The sequence below is a fragment of the Falco punctatus genome (assembly GCF_963210335.1).
Source record: "Falco punctatus genome assembly, chromosome: Z".
NCBI classification, from domain to species: domain Eukaryota; kingdom Metazoa; phylum Chordata; class Aves; order Falconiformes; family Falconidae; genus Falco; species Falco punctatus.
Genome location: NC_137586.1, coordinates 39,368,886 through 39,393,804, shown reverse-complemented (window position 1 = coordinate 39,393,804; position 24,919 = coordinate 39,368,886). Strand labels below are relative to the sequence as shown.

The following is a 24,919-nucleotide window of genomic DNA, read 5'->3' as shown; positions in this document are numbered from 1 at the left end:
GATTTCCAGCCATGTCTAGGGACTGTGGTGAGGATTAATGTTGTTTAAACACCCCTGATTGTTTGGATATCTAGTTAAAGATCATGTACAGTTCTTAAATAGTGTCAAGATCTTCTTGACACTGCTGGAATTTTTTTCTTAAGTTTCCCAGTACGGAGACACTGGGGATCTTCAGCTTTGTGAACAATCCTGTTAGGATACTTAGTAGGACACCCTCAAACTATAGTTTCAAGGTCTAGTCAGATCTTATAAATATTATTTTCTTTTCAAAATTTGTTATTTTGTATATCAAAGGTTCTTCAGGGTTGCAGGCTGAGTCTACAGATTGATCCTGCAAGTACAATGTTTCACCAACAACTGACCTGTGAATCCCACAGTTGTAGATAACTGGACATATTGTGGATACCATACTTGGGAAGAGAACAGAACAAATAGAGGAGCTAGCAATGCTTGATGTCTTTCAGCAACAAGGAACTTATTAAATGAGATATACCCTTGCCATTCCAGGCAATATGTCTGGCACTGTTTTGTTCTTTTTGGATATAGGAGAATTTTTTTTTTCTGGCTTTGAACTCACCAGCTATAGCTTTTAACATCACAACAGACTGAAATCTAAGAAACAAAATTCTCTGGCTCTTTCAGCACCCTGCTTTGACTTATTCTTCCAGTAGCCTACCTATAGGACTGTTGAGCCTCTGGAGCCTCAGAGGAGGCATCTTGTCATTATATGAAACACTGAAATGGAATAATTTTGATCCTGGCCGCATGCACAGACACAGAAAAATACCTTTGCAATGAGCTTTGGGGTCTGTTTTGACCTCTAGTGTTTACAAGGCTATTTGCAATTCTGTAGTACTTGTTCTGCAGTTAGGATAAGCTGTGAGTGGAGAAAATCTCGCCTGATTTCGACTGAGTCTGAAAAGCACTCGATTCAAACACACCTTATCTAAAAGGAAAAAGCAGTTAATAAAGCAAATAAGGTGTAGGAATTAAAAACAAGGTCAGTAAAATTAACTTGGGAGGAGCCCTAGAGAAAAACAATACTTCCATATTACAAAAATGGCAGGTGGGAAGAAAAACTAACTTAATGTTTCAGCTTTCCTGTGGAAAAAAAGATTATTTCTCCATCCTTTTTGCATGTGTAATGCCTTAGGCTGTACAATAAAGAAGCAAATGCCAACCTTACACAGTATTTAACTTGTAATGGAGCACACTTTTCCTATTAAAAATATAACTCTTACAATTTTGTCTCTCTCAATTCCAATAAATCTAACTTTGTTGAGGACAGACATTCTAGCCACCCGTTTCCTCCTGAGTCCCTATCCTTAACAATTATCTTTAATAACCTATCAGGGTTATTAGAGAAATAACTTTGTTGAAGAAAAGTGTAAATTTACAGCTGCAGACTTTGGAGTTCAAGGAAATAACCTCAGTTCCATCGATTTTTAATTTTGATTTTAAAAACCTTTTTGGGACACAAGCAAGTGTCTTCCTATACTACAGCCATAAGGACAATAGAATGGGCAATAGATTGCTTGCAGGTTTTACTTATTTTGAAGGTTTGAATTTTATGAGCTTATTGATGGTGCGGTTTCGATCTAATGGCTAGGTAGTTCAAACTGTAGCTAGATCAGTCTGAGTGACTATCTGCAATGTCGGATACTCCCTCCTACTCTAAAATTTTTGCTGCTGTTGGCAGAAAACCAGGGTTCATTTTCAGGACGTTGCAAACAATTATCCTTCCTAAATGTTAATTGCAGAAGGTGCTCGAAATAGCAAAGAGTTCATCTGAATGGTAGCAACATATGTGGGGTCTAAAACATGAGGGGGGTTTTACTACACTTTAACAAATTGGTAGTGCATTTAAAAAAAATGTTCTTTCTTGCCTTGCTGCATAATCTGTTGGTGGTGGTGCTACAACTTAAGTGTCTGCTGTTAAGTGTGGTAAAATGGCCAATGCACAGTAGATGGTAAAGATGGACATCATTCCCACCTCACCGTGTTCTTCCTACTAATAAGTAATTCATTGCTGCCTTTGGTTCTGATTAAGGTTTTTCATTCATTGCCAGTTGCAAGCTGGAATTAATGAAGGACCAGTGATAACAAAATATATAGACATGATATTCAGAATTTCTCCAAATGCTTACTTGTACCATCTGTAAGAGCTGAGCTAGGCTTAGAGTTTAGGCCTTGATTCAGGCTTTGATTTAGACAAGTGTCAAGCAGGTGGTCTATGCTAGTGTGTCCTTAAGAACAGACAAATGAAACTGCATTGATTGTAGATGGCTTAAGTATCATTTGAAAGCTAATCAAATACTCAAGTACTTTGTGTGGGGGGGGTGTTAATAAACCAAAGCGCAAGTCAGTTTAATGAAATCCATTTGCAATAGAGATGAGAAACAAGTATTGAGACAACCTGACTTTCCAAGGATTTACCATGTCATGCTTGTGTATAACTTTCTTTAAAAACTGGGACATAGGCTTTTCTCCCAGTCTTTTTGTTCATGTATCATACTCACAGCTAAAATCAGCCGATCTCTTTCAATTAAGTCAGCTAGTTTATTCAAGAGCCTTCCTCGCTCTGAAGCATCCATTGTACGCCAGGGTGACCCAAGCTCAAAAGCTTTTCGAGCTGCTTTAACAGCCTTGTCTACATCTGCCTGTGGGGAAAACAGAGAAACTTTTATAATCAATAATCGATTCTGTGATCAGTCTTGTTGGTTGTTAAACATGTGAGGTGTTCTGCAAGTTAAATAAGGGACACCAACCCCAATCTAATCAGAATTAGTACAGTAATCTTAAATACATGGGTTATTTTCTTTCAAACACTTATCATTTCAGCAATGTGAAGTTGTATGAGAAACAGATGGTTTCTCAAAGCTTCTAAAACAAAAACATATTAAGGAACTTTATTTTTAAACTTCAGATTTTCAAACCTTCTGCCTTCTAGTGTCTGTAATTGGGGATACACCCACCAATTACACTACTGATGCAATTTAATCTTTTTTATATACAAAGAGATGTCCAAATCTCTAAGTTAAATATTTAAGTACTCAACATCATCTAAAAGTATCTGGTGGTGTGCTAAAGACCACATTAGAAAAATCTGTTCCTTAGAATGTTTCATAACAGGAACAGAGATTCATTATTGAGGAAGACAATTCGATGTGGTTGTTTTTGAAAGATTTAAGGAAAATTTGTATTTTAAATAATTTTAACAGTTGACTAAGTTTAAAATGCTAAGCCTAAATATTCTAAAGTTTAAACATTGTCTTTGCATTAAGCAAGGTAATTTGTCAGTCCATTAATTGTGTTTATAGCATAATTTATTGTTTATCATTTGGCTTTCATTATAGCAGGAAAATTAATCTACAATGAATTGTATGAAACTGTTTCCTCTGCAAGGTTGTTCCAGAATATAAAAAACTAAACTATGAAATCTATTGAGAAAAGGTTTTTATTACTTGGAATTCTATAGCTCAAAATTTTTGTAAAAGTTTCTCCAGGAAAGCAATGACATAAAAAGGAGGTTTATTCCAGTTTTTTGTTGGAAATTAAAAACAAATTCTGAGAAAAAAAAAAATCTATACATGGCCCATTTTACTGAGCAATTTGCATGCATTGGTTGGAGGATTTCTTTCAAACTTTTTTTTGTACTGCTGGTTGCTAGTCTCTCCTGCAGGGGAATCACTATCAAGGCTGACTAGCTCAGCGAAGTTTACTAAGATAACACCAAAGTCAATTGTTCAAAATTTTAGCCAGATTTTGGTTCACAGCAAGATCTCATCACCAAGATTCACCAGAAATCCTTAACCAATGTTGTTAGCCAGCAGGTAATTTTTAAAAGCAGGGAGTGTGTGTGTTTGGAAAAGTGGCTTGGAAAGCCCAGCACAGATGAGCTAGGCAGGAGGCCCCCCGAACTTCCCAAGGTTCATTCCAGGAAATTTGGAAAAAGATGGGAAGGGCCTCTACAAATAGCACAGCCATTACTATGAGGTAATACTGACCGGTCACTTAGATCCGGTAGTTGAAATCTACCAGATTAAAAGCAATTGCATTTCTTCAGAATCTGTCAGAATGTCATTAAATACCTCATCACTTATCTGTGACTCAGAAAATTGTATTCAATTAATATTTAATTCTGGTTTGTTTGGTTTTTTCTCTCTTGCCTCTGTCATAAATATTTTACAGCTTTGCAATGTGACTTGGGAGGTACGCCTTGACCTTTACAGAAAAGAAAGGGAAACCATGAGCTATACTTGTATGAATGATGTAAATTAAAACTAAATACAGTGCCATGTGTTCTTTCTACTACAAGTGCAGAAATAATTAAACAAAAAAAAATCATATAAAGCTAATACAAGGCTGTGTATGAAAAATAAGGAAAAAAAAAAGTGTTCTTCAACAGTTGAAATTTGGGTACCTGAATCTACACTGAGTGTAGAGACTGATAGCTCCTTTCAGAACTAGTTTAGACTTTTTATAGAAGTACATTTGCTTTACATCCCACTGACCATTTGTTGAGCTGCTTTATTATTACTAGGGGCCTTTAGGATTAGCAAACATAGCTTGAAAGAGCCATCAAACTGAAAGGAAAACAGTTCCCCACCCACATATGTGTCTGTGCTTTGTAATCTCCACTTTTTTTTTTTTTTTTAAATACCACTGCAAGGCAGTGTACAGCCCTTTGTCAACCCTATTGTACACACAAATTAAATTCCTAAAATCTTGGCTCATTATCTAAAGACTAGGCTTTAGAATATTAGGTTCACAATGACTGTGTAATTTACTAGATTTGTACATTTCACTTGTCAATTTGGTTAATAGCAGTTGTCATTACACATTAGTTTGCAAAATTATTGGAGAGAAAGCAAACCCGTGTGTCGAACAGTATTATCTCTTTAGTGATTTGTTAGGTTGCTTGTAAGGAATGAAAGCTACAAAAATTCTGAATGGGTAAGTGAACAGTTGCAGGTCATGAGTAATTTAATTTGAGGATGATCAAATATCAGGCCAACCTGATTTGCAGCGTAGTTTGGTTTTTAAACACTGACTAGAGAAGAGGTAGAAGAAGTACCATTTTACATCAAAAGCATATATGGTTCTAGTGGGGTCAATTGAGAAGTTAACAGCATGCTTATGAAATTCTTTGGCTGAGGACAGAAAGAGCCTGAAATAATCTCAGTGACTGTGAGGACTATATACAGGTAATTGGGTCTAAAGAAAAGAAAGAAAACAGGCATTTGAAATACTCATGATTAGACATGTGAAATTATCAAAATACAAATTCATGAAGAATTTCTCAGCCATCTGCCTAACAAAATGTTTAAAATGTGTCTTCACTATGACCGTCTTAATAAAGTGTGGACACTATTGCTCATGTGCTAGACAGATAGCATTTGAGCCAATGTTTATGAGTGGATTCATGATGAAACTACAGAACAGAGTAACTAAGATTCAGTAAGCACAGGATGGTGAATGAACCGGGTTTCTTTGTGTTTCTCACAAAACCCATTTTATTTCAGAGTGAATCTTTGTACAATACATTATAGTATTTTGAAAGAGATCGTGCTTATTATATGGGCAGTATTTTTTTTTGGTGAACTTTAACACAGATAAATGGCTTGTAAGTTTTATAGTAGTTGTCATGGATAAAAAGGTGTTTAATGGACATTCTGCTGCTGGATTTAAAACACCCTTGTTACAAATATTTCCAGATATGCATATTTCTTGACTAAAGTTAACATCAGATTTCATTTTGTGAGAAATGTGAGAAAATTTTCGCAGTTTTTGATGTAAAAATTTAACTTTGAGGAGAAAGTGTAGAAAAATGAAATAAATATTTGCAAGAATCAAACCAAGTAATTATAAAACCAATTTTATTTTCCATTACAGTCATCACTTCTTGTATACCTGTTAATTTGAAATAGAAAACTGCTCATATTTATTTCTCAGAGTTTATAAAAAATTTTCTTTGGTCATCAGTTTTAAAATGTTTAAAGAACATTGTCTGTTCTGTTTAAAAGTGTACACTGCTAATTGACAACTTACATTTAAACTATATGGTACCACTAGGCAAATCCTTTTCCACAAAAAATACATAATATACAGAAATATAGGGCTGTTTATTTGAAGGCTAAGGTTTTAATTATATCTTTGATATTATATGTGTATGTGTGTATGTAATTTTCCAATAAGAAACCTTATAAATATAAAATACAAATACTTTCTTTAGGACCATGTTGCAATACATTTTTCACAAAACCAAATATTTGAAGGGGACAGTACTGAGAAGATATATTCATAGATAAAAATGCTCATGGTAATGATCATCTTCACAGCGTCTGTGTGGGAAAATACAAGTATTTGTCCACTTCATGTTATTTATAATGAACAGGCTTTTATAAATGTGTCACGAACAGATTACATCACTGTGTAAGGAAAACACAGGAAAAAATAACAAAAAAATTTGCAATTATTAGATGTCACTGATCAAACATAATGAAAAGGATCAATATTATTAACAAAAGATATTAATAAAAATATTTCTTCAGAATTTTCCTCTGATGAGCAAGTTTCTAAGAATAAAACAGTTTTTCAGTGTTTGTTTACAAGGAACATCAAGGCAGTAAGGCTCATTAAAAAAGCTAAGAATTATGTTTGCAGAAGGTATATGGGATGGAGTAAGTATGTATCTGAGGTGGGGTTTTACATGAACAGAGATGGACGCTTGCATTCCTGCTTTTAAGATGCAGAATTGAATTTAAAACTAGAGTTAAGAGCGAGCAAGAAAGAAAACCCTACCTTGTCGCCTTCTTCAACCTCACAGATTTTCTCTTCATTTGCAGGATTAAAGACTTCAAATTTTTTACCACTGACCGAATCATGCCACTCATTGTTTATAAATATCTGCAGATGAAGAAATAGTGTGGCAATATTAGTAACATATTTTATCTGTTTTAATGAAAAAATCTCTTTCATAGCTGAGAGCTACCTGATTGATAGGTACCTGAAATAAAAAGTGTAACAGTTGTTTCTTCATTCTTCTGAAGAGATGAGTAACAACGTACACACTTAACCAGGATCAGCTTTTAAAATTAACTTCCTCTGGGGAGGCAAACTTCCTCTCTCTGCATGATCTTTGTACTTTGTTTGAGATCATCAGACAAAGGGATCCTTCCTCTCTCAAACTGGTTTGTGACATTGGAAAGTTACAGCCATCAATGACCCACCTAAAACTACCTGGGTTTCCCATTTTCACAGGGTGGGTAACAATGGAGGGCCTTTCTGTTGCACAGCCCAAGAGAAGTAAACTCGGTCGTTGTGTTTAGTACATGTAATATCTCAGAGAACACAATTTTATTTAGCTTTGCTTTGATTTCTCTTCACTATCTCCTGCCAAAAAAGAAAATCCCCGCCAAAAAAATCCAACAGCATGTCTTCCTGAAATTAAAGTCAAGATTAAAAAAAAACCCACCACAGTTAATTGAACGAAACAAAGAAGGAACCACTTAAGCAGAGTAAAAAGTAAGCAAATATACTTCTCCATTTCCATGTTACAGGAGAAAAATAATTAGAGATTAGGGAGGAGCTCTTTTGTTTTTCACCCAAATCCTTTGGCTTTGTGGATTCCTGCTTCATTGAATGTGATCCTAATGGAGATTTAAAAGCAGAAACATAATGATCTTAATCTTTTACAGAAACAGCAGATTTTACTCCATTAAATAAAGATAAGAAGTATGAATCAAGAGGATATGGCTGATGTATTCACCACAATTACACTGTGAGTAACCTTGGAGAAAACCTAAACTGTTCTTGCTACTTGGTGCATTTCACAGAGACACTCTCTTAAAAACACAGTTAGCAGCCTATACTAGGAGAAAAGTTCTCTTTCACACATCGTTGTTGCCTGGAAAGGAAGTTGAATTACTTTATTGATGAAATCACACACACTTATTTCTTTAATTGCTGTTTTTCTGCTTGTCCTAATCTTACAAGGAAAGGAGGGCTATCCTCCCAGACTGAACCAGCACAAAGCAAAATGTTTACACTGGCCAAATTAAAATGTCCAAGAGCTGACAGCAAGGAGAATTTAAACAGTACCTTATGGGCAGAAGATGGCTATGATCCTCACCCATACATATAACCCTGTACAACTCAACAGATCCTAATGAAAATATACAGGAAACGGTGGCACTTCTGATCATAGTTTTCAAAGCTAGTTCCTACACCTCCTTGGAAAGACTGTTTGCAGGATCTCATTCTGAGCATTTCCATGTCACAATGCTGTTATTCCCTAGGAACTGTGTTATGGGTACCAGAGGCGGGGTTGTGCTGTATTACCATAATCCTGCACTCAGCGTGTGAATATAACCACACACACATATAGCAAATGTGAGTGCTGACAGTGTATATGCCCTCATGGCTTGACAGGATTACAGCTGATGGTAATGTATATGGGGGGCTCTTCTCTCTCCTTGCCCTACCTGAAAGTTTCTCTGCAAAACACCAGGAATTCAAATGTCTCTGGTTTTAATCTTCAGTACGTGCTGCAATTCCTGCTTTTGAAGAGTGATGCTACTTGCCTTGTATGACTTCAGGCTTTGCCAAGGTGATCCTTGGGTAATCATTTTAACTGTCTTGCTTTATAATCAGTATGACTATTTTCTGCTTAAGGTGATCCTATACATTTGATGATATTCATTATTTATTCAGAAATTTCAATCAATATCCTGATTAAGTCCGATTTAATGGTCACAGCTACCAAATCTTCTGTCACCCTGAAACTGATGACACTTCCCTGCCTCCTAGTCAGCCTTTAGGAATAAAAGTTATAAAATGCTTGTTATCCTGACTATTACTGTCCATGTCTGACTATTATTGTTTGAACTGCAAGGGGTATTACAGCAAATTAATATTACTTGTGTACATTTTCATAGTTTTTCATACTTAATTCCAACTCTGAGGATCTCTGATGTGTCTTCACACTCATTTCTCTTAGCAGACACCACCAGCCTTGATTTTCGATCCTCCTAGATATTGTATAACCCCTTTTACTAATCTGTTGCCTTTGTGTGGAACCTCCATGTACCAGGAAAACCAGGCCAGCCTGCATTGCTCATTTAACTGTTTTATCCTGACTTTTACCTGTCAGAGACTGGAGAAGTCTAACATTAAAACCAAAACAATAAGTTAAAATTGTGCTTTCCTCAATCTTGTTAGAATATCCTGTCTTTTTATTTAATGTCTTTCTATTTCAAGATTTTCACAGTGCCAAATATATAGCTAGCAATTAAGCACAAAAGAACAATTGCACAGCAGCTGACCTACACCAAAGTTAATCATAACAGCTTACCCAGCAGCAATGAAATTGATATCCATATTTAATTTAATAAATGTTAGGAACTGTTTCCTTACTTGGAGATCAAACTTTTATACTGGGTCAAAGTACATTGTGTACTGAATTTACTTTGCAAGACTGGAATAAATACCATCGACTCTTCACTGAAACATTACTAGTGCACTTAGAAGAAGACCCAAACAAAGCAAGGTGGGAATTGTTGTTTCCCATGTTGAACTTTTATGATCTGTAACCATTTGTGGTTTCATAACCCCAGAAATTCAAACCTAGTCCCTTTTGTATGGGAATAAGTAATTGGCAAAGGTACTGTTAAGTTTGAAATCCTTATAAGGTCTAAATGACATCAGTGTTATACAAGAATACTTTCTTCAAAAACAGCACAAAATTCCTACCATGTCTATTTTACTTTTACTATTAATTTTGTTATCCCATATACTATGGGACTTTCCTTCTCTTTCAAGCTCTGGTGTCCTAATTTCAGTTGTACTATATGTCCCTTAAAATTATGTCCAATGAGGGTTTCAGGAGTGAGAAATACTGCAGCTCTCTAGGTTTTTGGTTACTGCATGTTAATAAGACTGTTGAAAAAATCTGTAAAAATCAGTCTGCTTTTCCATTAAAACGAACAAACACTGCAATTGTGCCTGAAAAAACAGTGTTTTTCAGTTTTGTAGGGAAAATATGGCACTATACACACTATTATAAAAAGGTAAATGGCTTTTTAAAAGTGTACTCTATACTATTATTAAAATAACGATAATATTTCTGGGTTTTGCCTCCTGTCATATTAAAGATGATACAAAATGAATTGATTCAGCAATTGCTAAGAGACAGAGAATAAAACAAGCTACTAAAAATATGCTCTACTTACTCCCTAATTACTGAGAAATTATGCGATATTCCACAGCTGTGAAAACTTAAGAGGACAAGCAGAGTGAAGGCTAAGGACCTTTGGGTAAAATTTGAGGCACTTATCTCTGTTCGGAATTGCAAAATAGAACTGCGGCCCTATCCATACATGTAGAAGGTCTGTGCTACCCTAGAGTTAGCCACTTCTGAGCCACTGCTGGTAAAATTGTCGAAGTGGGTTAACTTTTTACTTCTGACCCTGCCTAGAAACAGGAAGAGAAACCTCATTGGAAAGATCTGACACATGGCACAGATGTTGAAAAAAAGAAGTTATGTTGCTCCTGAGTGTCATGTAGGTTGTTCTCCAAAGTGGACATGATGATGTATACTGTCCAGTATTAACAGTACCTGTCACTCTCTGTCTAACCACCTCTGTGATCTCTGGGTTTGGGTCAGTGCTGATACGGGGTTGCCACCCTAAGCTGCCCTCTCAGTGCCTAAGCCCATCTTCCTGCTGTTGACAGGCTGGCGCCCTTCCTTCTTGCTCTGTCCCAGTGCCACTGCATTGCTGGCATGCATGTGAGATATTGATCATGTCTGTCATCAAAACCACAGCAAGGTCTGACTGACTGTGCCAAAGATTTTGTGCTTGAACCATGCCTGTATTTAAAGTCATGGAATCTTGTCCCACCTTTAGTCACTGTAGCTGTGAGGCCAACTAACAGAAAAGATGTGATTCTCATTTCCCCTCCATTAAGATACAGGACACACTGTTGCTGCTGAGTAACAGGAACATTTAAAAAGAAAGCGAGAAAATACTTTGGGGCAAGCAAATCAAATGGTTGACTCAGGGCAGGACAAAGCAAAGACACCAAAACTACAGGATAAAAGTTTTCGACCACACAGGTCTGGGATTTAAACTTTACCACCACACAACATATGTTATGAAAAAGTGACAGCTTTCAGGCAACATATTTTACGTATTTTCAATACAATATTTGTATTGAAATTGCTTACACTGACTGTCTGAGTGTTGTTAATAACTGGGAAATAGTTTGGTAGTAACTATCAAGATCAATAAAGATATTATCTCTAAATGGGTATGGTGACAACTTCCTATTAATATATTCCTGTATGTTTCAGCTTGTTTCTATGTGGGCACCACATATAGTGTCATTGCTGCCTCCAACCATCACAACTGACCAGCAAACTTCTGATGTAACAATGTCAGGAAAATAAATACTTGAGACCCTGGAAATTTCAGATACATGATGGAGATAATTATAGGAGTATCCACACAAAATTCTGACTCTTGTTAAAAGACAAAGACAACAGTTAAATGGTTAATATGAAAAAAGACTTATTTAGTAACTAGTTACATTGCCAAGAAAAGAGACAAAGCAAAAGGTAAATATTAACATAACACTGCTATGATGTTACAGTATGCCAAATTCATATCTGTCTGTGTAAGGAATAATAGCAAAACATACCATTTTTGGAAGTTTTTAGAGTATTGGTTTAAATACTGGATTTATTACACCAACCAATATCACCCATGATATTAGTTTAGAATATCTTCCTTATTAATGTTTCTAATACCATTCCCATTTAAAACATAACTTTATCAGGACTGTATAAATCAAACTATCCAGATGTCTTTCATAAGCCAGATAGTAGTCTTGCATATGCAGGTATGAAAGACAGAAAAGAGAAGGAAAAAGTCAAAGCTCTCCATATAAGCAATGTTACATGCAGTGCAGGCAGCTGCACACATAAATGTGCATGCAGCCAAGCTCATGTAATGCTGTGGAGTACATCATGCAAACAAACAGAATGTGGGTCTCTAAATCCATGCAACATGGAAGTACCACCCAACAGGAGCCTTTGGCAACTCCCTCGTGCTGCTGAAAAAAACATTTGGAATCATCTTGAAATAGGTTACAGTGTTTTCCCCGTCAGTCAGAACTCCACTGGTTGCTTATATTTTTTTGTGCTGATTTGTCAGCCATAAATGCAAAAGACCTGCCTTTCTGTGGCATGTGCTGTGCAGGGGGTTGTCTGTGATGACTGACTGTGGCCCATGAGGTTTAGGGCTGCAAATTTATTTTTCAAGGATTTGGAAATGTTGTCGCAAACATTTTGTAACTGTTATTTCACTGGCATTTTTAGGGGAGAAGATGTTTTTGTATTTCAACAACAAAAACAAATTCTTTCTTCAACAAAGAATTAATGACTTCCAGACTTCTTTGCACTAGAACTGGAAATACCCATTTCTTGTAGATGAGACTGTACACTACTAAAGCTTAGTATTTAAAATAGAGCCCAGGTAATGGTCTATTGCTGTCAAAAACCCTCTGACTGGCTTTATTTGCCAGTGTCAGAGTGCAATAAAATCTTGATTCTCTGAAATGATTGATTTCTGTTTAGATAATCTATTACCATTCACCACTTGGGGCTGAAATTATGTGCAAGACTACAGTATTTTTGTCATTGTTTAGAAACTTGATTTGGTCACTTAAATGGTTTGAGCAAAGAACAGGAAGACAAGACCTGCTCTTTATCTTTCTTTGTCATCCCAGTATCTTTTACCCTTTAGTCCCTGGGTATTTTGAAAGGACCATTAATTCATTTTTTTAGGTACCTCTAAGGTGGGAAGTGCCATGTTTGGGTCTGTGCCACATAAGGAAAGAAAGTATTTGACTCTGGACAGCTTTGTCTGGTGAAATAGATTTTAAGGCCTCTATATTCTGTGTCATCACCTTATGAAACAGAACTTCTTGCTACATCTTCTTTAGAGTAAGGATCCCCTTTTTCTGAATTTAATACTGGGCAAAGTCTGTACAGGGTTTCAAGCCTCAGTGCTTTTGTAGAAGTGACGTAGAAGTGCAACCTAGAGAAGAAAACACTTCATTTCTGATGTTGCAAAGATCCTATACATGACCCCATATTCAGCATCTGTCTATAAATTTACTCTTTGTCAGGGAAGAATGTTTATGTAATTCGCTATTATGGTTATAAATTATAATCCATGTTACAGAAATGAGTCAAGAAACATAATAAAACTACCTAAAATGTGGACTATCCCAAATTTAGCTATTAAGGGTAGCTTTATAAACATGGAATGAAATATCTAAGCTATCTTCTCTTTAGATACCAGGAACTCTTCCAAACTTAAAGTACAAGAAAAAGCATAACCTCTTCCCACCATAAATCTGCCCTCAGATAGCCTACAATACTTGCTATGATAAAGCTTTTCTTGACAATGCTCTTCAAATGAGCCCAGCTGCCTGTTTTACAGAGCTAAAAGCCAACACCAAGTTTCAACAGCTGCTCAGTTGACTGATCACAAGCTTTCTAGTGCAGACAGTAAACCAGGGAATGACACCCCATCGTTCTTTTAGAGGCTGGGAACAGTGAAGAGGCACCAGGGCTTTGGCTGGGCTTCCACGTGCTGCAGATAATTCAGCATCGCTCAGGTGAGGTGATGCACTGTGCTGAAAAATTGTTGGCACCTGTTCACACCCGCTCCTATACATTATGAGAGTCATTCAGATATTCTTGAGTTTGATGATGGCAGTAAATCTTACAGTTACATCTAAACCTGAAAGAGATTTGTTGCCCAAGAGAAGGCTCATTTCAGGTGCTATAAATTCTGATTTAGTAGTCCCAAAATATGTCATGGAGTCTCACTGTATTCTTTATGACATACAGTTAAACTATGTGAAATTATTTAAGGAACTACTAAAATCTGAAATTGTAAGCTTCAAACAAATACATCAATTTATCAATTTGGAATACCTGCTGTGAAATCCCCACCCCTTAGTCTTTTCCTTAGAAGAAGTTGATATTTGGATAATATTTTATTTATTTTTTTTCCCCTCTCTTGGGATTTTATATTATTGTTGATACAGGAATTACATTTTACTGCTGTAATGAATCAATAATCTGAGAACATACTCTTTCAATTGATTATTTATTTAAGCATTCTAATTTGTCAGTTAGTAGCTTTGCATCTACAAAGTCAGCTGATCTTAAAAAGAGCATGTTTCTATAGAACCTTTATAGTTGATTACCTTACCCAGATATTCTGATTAAACTTTTGTGTTTTTACCCCTCCTCTTTGTGCAGCTAGTGCTTGCAACATATATGATAATCAGTTGCAATTTTTCTTCACTCAGAGTGGCTTACCCTTCTACACTTTCTGATATTTCACATGCAGCTTAGCGAGAGAATGCACTGCAGTTTTCTCTCTGCAGTGTAATTTGACAACATAATAATTAACTAATCTGAGTTTCTCTGACTAAAGGAACATCACAGGGTTTAGTGTATGTGAGAGCATCATGACAGAAACCATTTGTCAAACAATCATTGTCTAATTCCTCAGTGTTGGCTAAGTAAAATATTTACTAGTATATTTTTAGCCACCTACCAACACTCATTCAGTTCATTGGAATATCTTTAAAGGAGATTCAGATATGAAACCAATTCAAGATCACTTTGTGGTTCTGCATTTACACCAATTTCACTATTTAAAATGCATTCAACTTAATACTGACATTCAAATTCCCTGAAGAGTGCTTAGTTTTATGCTATATGTCAAAGGCATAATCTGAAATGCAGCTGAACTGACCTGTAGATCCATAGACATATGGAATTAGTTAAATTATCTCTGTAAAAGGCTCAAAATGATCCTTCCCGTAGAAAATAAAATCAAGTGTTACGTAAAGAGTAAAGTCATTGGAAGATCTTCTGCAGACCTTTCTTCAGATCCTTGTGTGATGACTGTTGATATTATGCCACGGTAGAAAAAGAAAATAGTTTCCAAAGCTGAGGGATCTGCTGATGTCCAAGGTGCTTCATACAGAAGGTTAATATATCAGCAGTAATTAATGCTTCCCTCATCTTGATCTCTCTAATGTAACTAGTCAAAACAATCCCACACCCCATGTTATAACTTGTATGGGACAAGAGAGGAACAGGATGGATAAGAAGAGGAGAGTGGAAAGGCTTTATTAAATTGTGGGATGACTGCTGGGTATGGAATGACATTTCTGTTATCCCACCTCCCTGCCCCTAATTACACAGTTGTGGCTTTCAGACAGTCCTGTGTGATATTTGAAGAGAGGAGGGAAAGGATTGCAAAAGCCTAGCCTCTGCAGGGGTGTGTTGGATTTGATTACTTGTAGGTACACAGTTTTGTAAACAAGTGCATTGCATTTCTGCAGAATTACACATTATATGCAGTTTTTAAGGAAATGGTATCTATTGTAAAGGCAAAAGGAACATGCATTTGCTGTGTGACACTTTCCTTAATTGTACACTATGGACATTTCAGCCATGCTGGCTGCCTTGTGGTTGTTTTTAGTGTTAATGGAATAAGTTTTTGCTAACCTAATACTTTAGAAAGGTAGAAATGTTTACAGGAATTTATGTCTTGCATATTTACTTACACCAGATTTCTGAGCTTGCGTTTTACTCATATTAGTTGTTTCCCTTTGGAAAAATAAAACAGCAAACAAATAGGACTGTAGTTTCTGGAACACCACTGTGACCTAGGTACTAAAGTATCTTCTCCGAATTAAGCTTTTTGGTTTTTTTGTTTTTTTTTTTTTTTTTTTGAGACAGGAAGAGCAGTAGAGAGCTATCACATGGCAGAACTCCATAGCTTTCATGGCCTGTTAAATATTTACAAAGTAAGGTCCTGTGTGATTTATTCAAGAAAGACATGCATTGAAATCTAGTTAGGTTTTTTCCATGAAAAAAATAGGATAGCGTGGAGTTTGAAAGGACCAGTCTAGATATTGCTGCACACTTTACTTTTGGAAAAGAAAATAAGCACTGGCTCTAGAAAATAAAATGTATTTCCATTGCAATGGTAATGAGAAAAATAATGAACAGTAATCAAAGAGTCTCCAAAGAGAAGAGGTCTTTTCTGATCAATTATTCTACCCGGATGTTTCAGAGGGCAGAGTTTCAATATTTTGTGCCAGCAGTTTGTTCAAAGTTCTTGCAGTTATCTGCGTACTATGATACAAAACAGGCAAAAGCCTTTTCAAGCTGGGAACACAAGTCTGGATTCAGACCTTCTTTATCTGTGCATATCTAACTGCATATGGAAAGATTTTACTATTTTAAAAGTTTATGGTAATGTTGCGTAATTAGTGATAGTAGGCTTTACCTGTTTTATTGATAGTTACTTGGTTAAGCTGAAAAACAGATTCACTACCTCTAAGAAAAATATGTGAGTGGAATTAATTTTATTTTAGTTTCATTTTCACACATCCCTTTCCACATAAGCTGATTTGGTATAATTATTTACATCTGATTGTAATAATGATGCAATATGCTACCATTTTAATTTGTTCTCACTGTTCTGAAAATTAATATAATAATAGAAACTTTTCCTTCTTTGCTCCATTTATATTTTCTGATAAACTTATCACTGCAGAAAGTTTGTTTCAGGAGAAAAACACCCCCTACCGCAAGTGAAATATGAAAGGATCCTATCCCACTTGCACACTTCCTGAAATACTTGGGGTAAAAGCATGACTGAACATTAATTGCTAACACGTATAGTATCAGAAACAGGTCAGAATAAACATTTTAAACACTGATTTAGTTGCCTCCGTGGTTCATCTAAGATTAAAATGAGCACAACCTACTGTCTGAGCTGAATGCATAAGAAAAATTAAGAAACGCAAATGCTACTAACCTTGGTGTACTTAATTTGAAGATTTTTGAGTGGTTCAGGCAGCGCTGGCAAAACCGGAGCAGGACTGCTGTCTGAACCTTGCTTCTTCATATTCTCAGTTGAGGAGTTTGACTCTGTTCCTGAAACACAGGTGAAACTGGGTTTGAGGGAACCACAGTGATTTTTGTCCTGACTGAGCTCTTAGCTTTATTTGTGCTTTTTTATCTGTACCAGCCATGGCATATTTGCATGCAGGAATATGATTGGATGAAAGAATTCATTGCAAGGAGAAAATGACACTACTTATTTTTAAGACCAAAAGCAACAGCCTTTTCACTGAGCTGAGACCTCGATGAAGCAAATGCTGCTGAAACAATCTGCTTAGCCAGACACCACAGATTTCTTACTGAGGAACACAGTTTAAAGCTCCCTTGTCTTACCTGTAAAATTACTTTATTTTAGCAAGCAGGTCCTCAGATTTTAGCTGACGTTCTTCACGTACTTGAAGGCAGCTCTGAAGGTAAAGACAGACTTATGAGCTCTGGAAACAAACTAAGCCCTTCTCACTGGAGTGTTGGCAAGAATTCCCAGAGCTGGAAAGCATTTACTAAAAAACAAGCCACCTTAGGTTACGCTTTAATATGTTCAGAGTACATTATAATTCCTGTAATTAATACCTGCTTTGGAGATCGCAGAAATAAGAGATGGCTATGGTGATAGAAAATCCTTCACATGCTTTTCAATAGATGTGAAGGTAGGACAGAGTTGATTGATCCAGGAAAAATGTTCTGTGGGTAGAACCAAGCAAAACCTTGTGTTTTTTTTTTTTTTTTTAAATATCACAACAGTTTTAAGGACAAAATTTTTACTTCAGTGCCCTTTGGAAAATATTGTCTGTGTCTTTCAAAATAAATGATTTAATAGGCAGGACTTTTCTATCTAAGGTGGAACCCATTGGTGCTTATATGTCCAGTTCTGATCATTCAATAAGAAACATATCTCTGGTATAGGCAAATAATTTTCTGAGGCACAAGAAACTCCTTTCTTCATGAAGTCTTATCCTTCCTGATGAATGGTATCACAGAACCAACTGGGACTGAATTAGCACCTTTTTAATATGCTGAGCTTCTGATATATGTACAGTGGATTTTTGCTATAGAAATAAAAAGAAGTGATCTTATTGCTTTCATTGAGACAACACAGATGCTTGAAAACCTCACTGAGTTAACTCATGTATCAGGCATCATCTAAACCATGTGGCAATGGAAGCTTTGTTGCTTTTAACTGATGGATGATATAGGACGTATCATGAGATGGATCTTATGATGCATTAGTTATATGTAACATATTTTCTGATTTAAAGAGTATGATATAATTATCATTGATGATATTTGTGTTTGGACATATGGTTGGAGCAAGAGCTTCTGGCATTTAGAAAAGTCCAGGTAATTTCTGGATAAGAGAGAATTCTACTCACAACAGTCATCTCTCAGGGTGGACTTGAGCTAGTTTCAGCCACTCACCATATCATGTGAATGAAGGGCACCCATTCCCATTACTGTAATGTCATGATATCCAAGGTTGCCAGCTCAGTTACTTCCTTTTGGATGCACCCTTCAGCTACTCTGCCTCAGCTGGCCAGCTCAAGCCGTCCCAATGTAAAATGGTATATTTGAGAGTTTTGTGAACAGCACTTTCAGATCTTAACATTTTGGGTTACAGTGTTGGCCTGTCTTAAGTAATGTCATTGAGTCTCATAAAAAAAGACGATGTCTAGATAGAGTTTGATCACTATTATTTGGAATATAGCTTTTCAATGTTACCTTCATGCAGCAAATTTTTGTGGTTTTCCTTTTTCTTTTTCTTTTTTTTTTTTTTTTTTGTTTTGTTTGTTTGTTTCTTTTGTTTTGTTTTTATTTCCATCTGATTTTATGGTTCAAACACTAAAGACTACTCTAATAATCTTCCTGCCACTCTTTTCTCCATTAATCCACAAAGAGTTTGTGTCTGGTTAATTCACCTGCTAATTACTCAGATTTCCCTAACTCAAATATAATTTAACTGAGCCATAAGCCAGATATTAGTGGAATTCCCTGGTTTCAGGCAACAGAAAAAAATCTTTCTCCCAAGCAGGAGTGTTCTAAATACATTCTCATGCTCTAAATACTCTCATATTTAGGTACCATTGCATTCCTGAGGTGTTTTTAAAACGACTAAGTTAGAATTGAATTATGATAACCTTTTTGGAAAATGACAGCATTTACCCTCTTCCCATGTCTATAAGGGCAGCCTGAAATCTGCTTAGACAGGCTTTAGAAATAGTACCCTGGGTGAAAAGTTTCAACTTTTCCAAACATGCCCGCAATCATTGTTTTATTTTCCACACTATTGATTCATTTAACACATACCTTACCATCTTTCTTTCCTTTCTGTTTCCCTCTTTCACTCTCGGACTGCATGAATCACCTTCACTACCACGCTTCCTGTGAGTCCTTTCTTTTCTCTCTAAGCCTTTTGTATTGTTAAAAAGGTCTCATCTTTTAAAAAGATTACTTGCTATCTTGAGCAATCTGCTTTTCTATGTGCGCCTTATCGGCTGAGACTTGCTCCAAATAGTACCATTAATGTCAATAATTCCTTTAACTTCTCTGTGTTATCATATCCGGGAATGCCTGACTCCCCTCCTTTTTTCGAGGAAATTTGAACTACTGCTTAGCCTAGCTGTTCATGACCATACCAATCATCTCCCTGCCAATAACTTTCCTATTCACTTTCAGCCTAGGATTCCTTTTAGCCTAGCATAGGAATTACATCCTTTTCCTCATATTGCAGTTGCTGTTTACTACATCTTCCTCCTATTTTTGTTCTGTATCTTTTTTTCCCCATCCTGCATCACTAACATTACACATTTTATCTGAATAAAGATGTGCACTTCAAGCACTACATATTTTGTAGACTGTACTATTCTTTCAATTAGTGAATTATAACGCTTATTACATTAGTTATATTACAGATATTGTATCTGTAGTTTACATAGTCCGAAGTTTACATAAGCTCTGTTGTTAATATTTGCTTGGAAAATATTAGATTCTACCTAATTTTTTTCTTTCTTGTGATCAATTATCTGACTGTTACTTATCGTTGTCTTTTCACTGCTAAGGAATGAACCTTAGCTACTCAGCCAGGAGAACTACATGACATATTATGTGACTATGTGGTAGTGCTTTTTACGCTGTAATGCATAACATTTTTCCCAGGTTAAACTTACTGAGTTCCCCTATTCAATAAAAGATCAAAAAGAAACAAAAAAAAGGTTGTAAGTAAGCTCTGAGATGCCTTGCTGCATGACATTGGCGGTGCTAAAACACAAGATTGAGGGCTGCATGAATTATGTAATTCTGTGTCAGTACATTAAATGAAAGTCTTAGGCTGGAAGAATCTGTAAATCACTTGTCCATGTGTTTCTTCGCAAAGATGAAGAAAAAACTAAACCAGTAACTAAACAAAGAGTTCCAGAGTACAAGTAACCTTTCTCCTTAGGTGTGATTATACAGTGGAATATCACCAATGTCATTGGCAGTTACTTTTTGATTGGATTCATTGTGATTTAGGTGGGCAAACTGTTTGACCTATGTTCTTGAGGTTCATTGTGGCCCCATATTCATTGCATGGGATACGGTTCAACAGCCAGCAGCACACAGACGTAAGCAGAGCTTCAGCTGGGCTAGATGGCAATCCAACTAATGAAATCAGCGTGTCACAAGAATCAGCCAGAGGTAACCTGTGACTAGATTGTCTCCCCTTAGCTCAATACTAGCACTGATCTGAAATGTCCTGGCCTTTCTTAGCTGCCGTGAGGTGTCAGTCCAGGAGAGTCTTGTAGGTCTTACGCCACCTTGCCAAAATAGTATCAGTGTCTTCAAAACGCTGTGCAGCTCAGATGGCACTCGATGCCTATGTCAAAGGAAATGACTTGACCAGATTTATGATTCTACTTGCTGGTTTTATATTAGTGCATGCTGGGCTAATACAGTCTGAAAGCCATATACTTGTTATAGAAATTCCCTTTCCAGCATTTAATAGAGAAATATTTACTTTACATTGTAGATAAGACTATTCTGAGAATAGAATTCTCTCTTACCCAGAAATTACTTTGACTTTTATAAAGGCCAGAAGCTGCTGGACTTTTTTTCCCAGAAGTAGACACAAGTCTGTCTTTTTCAAAGGAGTCTTCTCTTCCACACTCCCTCCCCACTCCCCCCCCCCCCCAAAAAAAAAAAAAAAAAAAAACCACAAACAAACCCAAACAAACAAACAACCAAAAAACAACCAACCCCAAAACCCCAAACCCAAACCAAACACCCTATATCTTCCTAGTTCCCACAGTCTGGGTGTCTGTGTCTCCATTCTCCATCAATAGGGGACAGGTGACTTACTCTTTGTCTAATGCTGAGATTGTAATCACAGCAGTAAGAAATTCTAGTCCATGGGCTTCTATAGAAAGCAGACCTTGCCCTTCAAAATGCATGTTTGATCATTAAAGAAATCTGACTATTATCTTGTACTAGACATGCTCAAAGCCACATAGATCAGATAAGACAGCATATATTTAGCATGGACTATCTACAATGTAGAACAGTGCAAGGATTTTAGTATTGCAGGTAAACAGATAGTAGATATTCTCTACTTTACTTTTTTGTCATTTACAGCTCTGGGAAAGTTTCAAATTGCATCTTTGGCATCTGATGATCTATTAAAATTACACCTTATATTCCATAACAGTTATGCCTTCTAAAAGGTGGCATAACAAGTAACTTCTATAAAGTCATGATTGCAGATTCCAGACACTTAAGATGAATAATCTTCCATGGTGACTTAGAGCACTGATGTAAAAAGTTACCTGGAACAAGAGATGAACAGGATAGGCTGCTGCGATCTGCAGTTTGGTAGCTAAAATCTATCATCTGTGCTGAATTTAGACAGTCTTCAATGCTTAAGCATATGTTTACACTTTATAAAACCTTATCACAAAAAAAATCACCTGAAAAATCTTTGTTGAAACAATATCACTGTTACTGAAAATCCTGATTAGCTGAACTACTTCTTCCAAAACAAGATTATACATGGTGTTAAGAAAGGGAATTATTCAGTGATTCATACAAATCATTTGCTGGTACTGACAAATGCTGGCAAAAAGTCAGGAGTAGAATATATAAGTGTCAAAAGAACCAAAATACGTTTAAAAAGTGAAAATCATAGAATTTATGAAATCACCAGACTTGCTCTGAATTGCTTTATTCACATTGTTAATATTCTTTATGACATCCCATTAATGGCAGTAGAACAGAAACAGTGGTCACTGTTTAGCATGATGTGGAAAGTCAGACACATCAGAAATTAGGCAGAACTGGTGTGAAATGTGTGCCATTTTTGCCTGTCTAAACTGAAAGTCCAAACGTAGGTGGGTTGTACAAGCTCTGATAACTCTAATTGTGAAACACTGAAATCAAAATGACAAGATTTTCAAGGCTACTGCACAAATTCCTTTGGGTGTTGTAGTACACTGAGTACCCTGCATTTCTGAAAATCCAAGTATTCCTTTTATGTAAATACAGGTATCTTTGAGCACAATTACCAGTTCTTTAGTCATTATAAAATTTCTGTGAGGTATACACTCATGGAGTTAGGCAGCTGACAAATGCATAACTTTTTATTTAAGTTTGAAATTTGAACTCACTTGGTTAAAAATACTTCCCTTTTGCTACATGGATGATAAAAGCGTATGAAGAAATGTCCTGGAAGATATCTCTCCATAATGCTTCCACAAACAAGTCTGAACACACATGATAATACTAGCTACTGTTTGATTCATGCAAACACCTTTGCTCCAGTAATGTCCAGATTTAACCTGCGTTGATTCACTACAACAGGGGCAGAAGCAGAACAAAAAGTAGAAAAACTAGTGCTACAAATTTAATAATCTTGGTACCAAAGGATAGCTTGAGCTGATAGTGGATGCTGTCCTAAGCCTATTCTCTGCTGAATCCATAATGACACTTTCATCCTATGACACTTTCTGCAGGTAGGGACAAATAAGCATTTTCTCTGCTCCTACACAGAAACTTGTGCAACCACAGCTGGATTTTTTTTTTCTCATTCACAGAGACCCACCTGCCAGTGGAGCAAGAGATTTTTTTCTGATTTCATACACAGATAAGGCACTCTCTGCTTGACTGTAAGTTGAACACAGAGCTTCGCAACAAAGTTCAGGATAATTTCACCTTTTAACCATAAATCCTTCCACAACAGACAACAAAGTATGACAACAGAGCAAGAGAGAACAAAACACCTAGAAAGGAAGCCTGGGGCTCAGAGTGGAGGCCCCACTCACTGTTACATGGGCAGCATAATCCCCAAGTGCACAGTTACCAGGGTTAACATGTGGACTGGTGATGCTGGAATCCAAGTTTGCTGAAGAAAACCAGTGAAAAACGCCTTTAGAAAAACAGCCATATTTCCACTGTTTGATTTTGGTGGGATGAGGCAATAAATTATATCGAGATTAGCCCAATGGAATGGGGCACACTTCAACAAATGCATGCCACGCCCACACAGCTATATATGCCTGAGCTAGCCGTACAGCAATTGTCCATAATCAGTGGTGAGAAACAGGACTTTTTAAAGCACAAATCCTGTCACTCCAAAAGGGATATCTAAAGTAGCTTGGTATCCTCGTAAACTGCACAGTATCCCATAGATGAACAATTACTGTTGGTGGCTATAAAGGAATTCTACTAATCTAGCTCTGATACAAATATTTATCATTTTTTTAATTACCATAAATAAATTATCATTTACACTGGAGTGTAAATAAAGCTTAACAATATCCTTGTGTAGATAGCAGGCCCTCAGGAGAAAACAAAGACTTCCTGTCTGCTGAAGAGTCCTTGCTCTTTAGAAGATTGACTGGGAGCCAAGGAATATATATCAAAAATCTAGCGGGGTTTACCTAGAGCAAAATACTTTAATAGAAGTGGGTATATCAGTTTAAATCTGGATTTATGCAAAACATTTGACACTGTCCTGCACAATGCCTTTGTCTCTAAACTGGAGAGATACATTTTTGATGGATGGACCACTTGATGGGTAAAGGGATTGGTTGGATGGTCACACACAAAGAGTTGCCATTGATGGCTTAATGTCCAAGTGGAGACCAGTGATGAGTAGCATTCCTCAAGGGTTGGTATAGGGACTGGTGCTGTTTAACACCTTTGTCGGTGACATGGGCAGTGGCATTGAATGCACCCTCAGGAAATCTGCTGATGATACCAAGCTGTGAGGTGTAGTTGACATGCTGGAAGGAAGGGATGCCATCCAGAGGCACCCTGACAGGCTTGAGAGCTGGGCCTGTGTGCCCCTCATGAAGTTCAACAAGGCCAAGTGCAAGATCCTGCACATAGGTCATGGCAATCCCAAGCACCAATACAGGCTGGGTGGGGATGGACGGAGAACATCCCTGAGGAGAAAGGCTTGGACGTGCTGATGGACAAGAGGCTCAGTACGGCCTGGCAATGTGTGCTTGCAGCCCAGAAAGCCAACCATATCCTGGGCTGCATCAAAAGAAACATGGCCAGCAGGCTGAGGGAGGTGATTCTCCCCTTCTGCTTTGCTCTTGCGAGAGCCCATCTGGAGTACTGCGGTCAGCGTTGCAGTCCCTGACATAAGAAGGACATGGACCCGCTGGAGTCAGTCCAGAGGAAGACCACAAAGATGATCAGAGGGCTGGAACAGCTCTCTGATGAAGACAGGTTGAGACATTTGGGGTTGTTCAGCCTGGAAAAGAAGGCTCCAGGGAAACCATATAGCAGTACATATTCTGGTACCTAAAAGGGGGCCTATAAGAGGGCTGGAGAGTGACTTTTTGGAAGGGTGGAATGAGGGCAAATGGCTTTAAACTGAAAGCGGGTAGATTCAGATTAGGTACTAGGAAGAAATTCTTTACTGTGAGGGTCGTAAGT

The 24,919-nt window shown here is 36.9% G+C and overlaps 1 protein-coding gene across 4 annotated transcripts in view; it reads right to left on the bottom strand.

The window, feature by feature from the left end:
• ALDH1A1 (aldehyde dehydrogenase 1 family member A1) overlaps window positions 1–24,919 on the bottom strand; it is a 66,680-nt gene that overhangs the window by 21,525 nt on the left and 20,236 nt on the right. For 3 of the 4 annotated variants that reach the window (XM_080373357.1, XM_080373355.1, XM_080373358.1), the window contains exons 3-6: window positions 17,342–17,415; window positions 16,923–17,041; window positions 6,805–6,909; window positions 2,520–2,660 (exon numbers count right to left, since the gene is read on the bottom strand). In XM_080373357.1, coding sequence (XP_080229483.1) covers window positions 2,520–2,660; window positions 6,805–6,909; window positions 16,923–17,012 — 336 coding nt within the window. In that variant the 5' untranslated portion in view covers window positions 17,013–17,041; window positions 17,342–17,415. The remainder of the gene's footprint in view (window positions 1–2,519; window positions 2,661–6,804; window positions 6,910–16,922; window positions 17,042–17,341; window positions 17,416–24,919) is intronic. The other variant, XM_080373356.1, reaches the window with a different exon arrangement.